The sequence below is a fragment of the Limulus polyphemus genome, unplaced genomic scaffold (assembly GCF_000517525.1).
Source record: "Limulus polyphemus unplaced genomic scaffold, Limulus_polyphemus-2.1.2 Scaffold327, whole genome shotgun sequence".
In the NCBI taxonomy this organism is placed as follows: domain Eukaryota; kingdom Metazoa; phylum Arthropoda; class Merostomata; order Xiphosura; family Limulidae; genus Limulus; species Limulus polyphemus.
The window spans coordinates 108,471-114,467 of record NW_013665937.1 but is presented as its reverse complement, the minus strand read 5'-3'; the positions used below and the strand labels follow the sequence as shown (position 1 = coordinate 114,467).

General features: G+C 29.8%; 1 protein-coding gene across 3 annotated transcripts in view; it reads right to left on the bottom strand.

Moving 5' to 3' along the window:
* Positions 1 to 1,660: 1,660 nt before the first annotated feature.
* Positions 1,661 to 5,997, bottom strand: part of LOC106457407 (ankyrin repeat and SAM domain-containing protein 1A-like) — an 89,163-nt gene continuing 84,826 nt past the window's right edge. For all 3 annotated transcript variants that reach the window (XM_022383320.1, XM_022383321.1, XM_013916821.2), the window contains 2 exons: positions 5,582 to 5,719; positions 1,661 to 4,399 (listed from right to left, as the gene is read on the bottom strand). In XM_022383320.1, the coding sequence (XP_022239028.1) occupies positions 4,169 to 4,399; positions 5,582 to 5,719 (369 nt within the window). In that variant the 3' untranslated portion in view covers positions 1,661 to 4,168. The remainder of the gene's footprint in view (positions 4,400 to 5,581; positions 5,720 to 5,997) is intronic.

Below are 5,997 nucleotides of genomic sequence, written 5' to 3'. Positions count from 1 at the left end.
AAATTTATCTTGAGAGACAGAAAGCAGATGATCTACTCAATGATCATTTTGAAGCGACTGTCCATTTGTTTGTGCAATTATTGCAAGCTATATTTTCTTTTTGTTTTATTTGAATAAAGATTATGTTAACTTTCTTTCAAACTTTTTATCTTCTCACACAAGATTAAAGCTAAGTCAAATTTTCTAACACTCATTACTCCTCAGATATTCTGTTCAATTATGCTGTTAAAGCAAACGTATTTACTACTAGTGAGTAAATCAGTTTTACCTGAGAATACCACAAGTTTCCATTTGCTCGAAGTTTAACTTAGTTTTACCTGAATATACCACAGGTGCAATCTTCCCTGTTTTCAACAGGAAACAATTAAGTTTATAAAAGCAGCTTTCTGTTCTTCCTTTCTTATATATGAAAAAATGGTAAATGTTGCAAAAGTATTAGTAATGATGCTTCTTAATTATTGTGTAAATTCATGTGAAGAGTTACAATGAGTCTCAACCATATGTTTCAAACAAAATTTTACTTTTGCTAATGCAGGTCTTCTTTTTTGATGCATGTTATTTGTCATACGAATTACAATCCACTATGCATATTGTTATCAGTATGAAAGAAAAATAATTGATTAAAATCATTTAATTATATTCAGTTATCAATCTCCAAAAACAACTAATTTTAATAATCTTAGTGAAATTGTGAACAAAATAATTTTAAAGTAATTAAGAAAAAAATGGATTCTTCAATAATATTTTACATTTTATCCTATATTATCTTTCTCTGTTGTAGTTTATAAAATTTAAGGGAGAGGAGATGCACGCTTTAAATATCTATACAAACAACTTGAAATTAGTAAAATAAACAAAAGATACAAAAAATATTATAATGATTTCATATAATACACTAACTAATTTACATCCAAATGACATATTTACAAAAATCTGATTTTTTTTGCATTGTGAAACAGCTGGACAGAAATTATGAAAATTATTAGTCCAAAGGAGGACTGGCAAGTTCAGTGACTAAATGTCAGTATCAGGGTTAGCATTAAATAAGTATCTTATTTAAATATTTAGAAAAAATTGAATGTTTTACACCAATCTCAGGTAACTGGAGATAACATAAAGAAAATGGCACAAGCTTATATATATATTTATATATCTTCTAGAGAGAGTGTTGTTGTGTCCAGAAACAAAAACAAACAATCTTGCATATGCAAGTAAGGTAATTATAACTATAAGTCTAAGAGTTTGTTTGTTGTTAAGTGCAAAGCTACCTGTGCTCTGCCCATCATGGGTATCAAAACCCAATTATTAGAATCATATAAGCCTACTGACTTACAGCTGAGCCACCGAGAGAAAAATGTAAGGGAATGTCATTTAGATTATGATTCTGTTTCAATATTTTGACTTTTAACAGCTGCATTTTTTTACGATAGATTATGAGGAAATTCTAGCTTTTTTAATACTTTTTTCAGTGGCATATTCCAATATTTGTTTATAATGATACTGTTAAAACTACTTCAAATGCTCAAAACTTTGAATTTGGCTTTTTTTTTTATGATACATTATGAGCAAATTCTAGCTTTTTTATTACTTTTTCCAATGGCATATTCCAATCATTGTTTATAATGATAAATTCAAAGTTTTGAGCATTTGAAGTAGTTTTAACAGGAAAACGTCTTTATACAGCACTTCCTGTCATATCAAAATGTCTAAACAATACAAGTCAAGGAGGGGGTTGAAATACAGTGATCAATGGATAAAAAAACTTTTTGAGCATAATGAGGCAAAATGATTTAGTGCTGTGAATATAATAGGTGAAGTTGAACTATTTAAGAAGTGTTTTCATGTATATGGCTTTGTTTTATTTTTGTTATATATTCTATAATGCATGAAATGAAGTTCATTTCATCTAGGAAATATCCTTATTAAATCTGTGGTCATAAAGGTCACTTTTAATGACAACTTTGTCTATTATTCTATTCATTTATTTATAAATAAATGCCTATTTTTTACTTTTTTTATATAAATCATTGGTTTTTAATTTTCATTTTAACAATAATAATAAGAAATTCTCTTTTATATCTTTTGCATAAACAAAGTCAGAAGGTAGACATTTTTAACATTATTTGTAAGGGTAGCAAATAATAAAAAATATATATATAAAAAAAGTTAAAAAAGACCAAGACTAGGGCAATAATAAGACTATCATAGTGACCTCTATGAACTCAAAGATATTGTTACGTAAAATGACATTAATTTCATGCATTATTGTTTGTTTGTTTGGTATGGATTTTGCACAAAGATACACGAGGGATATTTGCACTAGCTGTCCCTAATTTAGTAGTGTAAGACTAGAGGGAAGGCAACTAGTCATCACCACCCACCGCCAACTCTTGGGCTACTCTTTTGCCAAGGAATATTGGTCTTGACCAGCACATTATAATGCCCCCTCGACTGAAACGGGCAAGCATGTTTGGTATGATGGGAATTCGAACCAGCGACCCACAGATTTCGAGTTGAGCGCCCTAACCACCTGGCCATGCCCAATCTTCATGCATTATAGAACACATAAAAACAAAACAAAGCTATACATGAAAACACTTTTTAAGATCCAAATTCACCTCTTATATTCACAGTTATATATCGTTTTGCCTCACTTAACTCTTGTTTATTGACCTTTGACCCCATATTTAATTCAACCATTCTCAACTTGTATTGCTTATATAATTTGATATATCAGGAAATACTTTATAAAGATATTTTTCTGTTAAAACTAGTTTGAACACTTAATGTAATTGGCAATATGGGTAAATGGTGAGAAATTTCTGGCTTTTTAAACTTTTGTTCAGAAATATTGTAACAAAAGTCAAAATATTGAAATAGAATACAACAGCACCCCCTATAAATAAAATAAAAGCATCTGCCATTTTGATTCTATTGACCTAAAATTGAGAAACTACCTGAATACTAACTTCCACAATGACTTTTTGGCCACTTATCTTGCAAATAATAATTTCAAAGTAAACCAAATATAAAAATCAATTTTCATTAATCTATTCTTGCAAAGATGAAGTAAGCAAGGAAACACAATCATCTCATTGCAGAGCATCTGCTTTGCTGAACCTCATTCTACATGTGCATGACATCAACAGGAACTTGAAGTTTTCTAATCAATCATCACTTAAGAAGAAATGTAAAAAATACATTGTTTTACATTCAAAAAACTTAATAAACTAAACATCCTGTGAAGGGGAACTGATCAAACTTCCCAGTGTCAATGCATTCTTCTATTTTTTCTCATTTATATCAGTCTGACAGTACTCCACAAATATGTACAATATTTTGAGCTTTTGCTGCCTAAATGTTCACCAAAGCATGATTTTGACCATCAAAAACCCGATTTTCTTCACATAAATTTTTTTAAATATTCTAGATGTTTAATCACATTTAATGGAAAATCAGTGATGGTATAATGTTCCACATAATGTGCTAATGGCTTAGCAATTCACCTTTTCTAAATAATTTAAATACATATATGATATTAAATAAGTCATTACATGTCTGTTAAAGTTGAATTTTAAAAAAGAATAAATGTGTGCAAAAATCCTGTTCAGGAGCAAAGTTTAATGACTCGTGAAGCTTTGAACTTCACAGATATTAACTTAATGCTTCATGCTCTGTAATCAAGCTTGTTATGTTTACATACAACAGGAATTTAGTACAAAAAATTTATAAAGTAAGCAATTTTGCCCAATGAAATATGTTTATGTAAAGCAACTGAACGTGTGACTCACGAAAAATGATATATATATATATATATATACAAAACGTACTTGCAGAATATACTAATTTACAACTACAGAATCATAAATTAATTTGAGACAAGAAATTACAAATCACATCTACTCAATAGAGAATACTAAAGGTGGAATTTCAGAACCACAGCACTAGAATTTGACACTTGTGAACTGTAGAAATGCTTTTCTTGAATGTAACCAACAAAATGTAATCGTATACAAGTTTCAGTACCATTATACTAAAGGTTTGTGTTCTCAACAAGTGAGAAAATGCTTTGAAAAATATTGTCCCTCTGTGTAGTACTAGTGGAGGTCATAGCATGGTGAAAACATGCATACATATTTATATACATGAGTGGTTAGTGGTAGTTTTGTCATGTTGTCTTCTCGGAAACTATTTTATGTTCTTTCTCACCCTGCTGGACTAGGTTCTTGTCAGCAGGAGGAGGTTCACTCTTTCGATCTTTCTCAGCCAATTTTCGATCATGACATTTGTTAAGGGCTCGTTCACATTTTTGAGCAGTCTTAGTTTTGTCTCGCAAAGCCATCTGATAGGCAACCTCAAATGCTTGTCCTAATGTCAATATCACTTCTGTAGCAAGATCCTGTGAAGTAAGAAAATAAGGTTGCTAGAAAGAAGTATAATTCAGCTTTTGAAAAACGAAATTACATATTGCAAGTTGCCCTTTAATAGTTTTCATGACCGCGTATTTCTAAAATGAAAACAAACAACAGAAAATGGAACATCACATTCAAATGCAGTTAATCATTTTTTCTTCTAGTAATCCTAGAATTTCTTTGAACTAGATTTTTCTAGCAAAAAACAACTAGAAATGTATTTTCTGTTGATTTAAATTTCTTTATTAAGACATTTAGACTAATTAAACACCTCCTTTAAATAAGACACTAAGCTTGTTGACCTTTATTTGGAGGTAATAAAATGTTTACTGTTCTTTAGTATGCACCTAGTATTTGTCAAAATATTTTTATATGTTAAACGTTCAGAAACTGAGATATAATAACGATTGATTGACACGCATAATAAATTTAAGACTTAAACTAGGTAACGTAATATAAAAAGTACTTTTGAAAGCTGATTCAGTTGATTGTGTGTCCTATTTTAAGTTTGAGACAATCCTTTTAACTTTCATTGTGTTAGTGCTTTTCCTGTGTTTGTGCATTAGTTTGTCTTTATCTATACTACAAAACCCTGGACCAGCTTGTCAATAACAAATAAAGAACATAAAAAATTAAACCACTAAAAAATTAAAGCAATAAATATTAAAAAACTATACTTTTTATCATAAAGTTTCTTAAAAACGATTGTACGATAGGTCACAAAGAAAGTGCATTAATATTAATTGGCTGCTTGCTTTGAATATTCTTGCATAGCTACACAAAGCTATCTGTGCTTGCTCACTGTCCCTAACTCTGAACTGATAGACCACAGGAGAGGCAGCTAGTGAACAACACCCACTTTCAACTCTTGGGATAGTCTAATCAAATAGTGGGATTTGACCATCACTATGATAATGCATCTATAGCCCTAAAATGCTGAGCATGATTATTTTTTTTGGTAATAGGGTGTGAACCATGGACCTTTGAATCCGCAATATTATATACCAATTAATCATTATATGTATACACTTAGAAACCAACTAAATTTTTAGTATTCAAATTAAATAATATATGAAACATAAAGCTGTATTTACAGTGATTAAAATAAAGCATAGATAATAAAAAAACATAAAATTGTTATTTATGCCATTAAGACTTAAGAAACTTACCATACTCTCAGCACAAAATACATGGCAATAATGAAAATTTGTTTGGTGTTCCTTGGTGATATAGGCAAAGTGGGTGAGGTCTTCAGCATCTTGACATGTACAGTGAATGTTCTGAATTTCATGTTCACAAACTTTTTGCTAAAGAAAAAGTAACTATTTTATTTCCACGCGCACACAAAATATGAGATAAAAATAAAAAAAAGAATAATAAAAATAAAGCTATATTTTGTAGGTTTTCAATTTTTGTGTTGTTTTAACACCTTCCAGAGAAAAAATGCTTGGCATTTACCAAAAAAATCACAGTTTCTTATGACATTACACTTAACTTAAGAAGATTATATAACAAACTATACACCTGGAAAAAAGTTAAGCACCCCCAAATTTTTTTCAAGTGATTCAGATTCGACGTTCTTGTG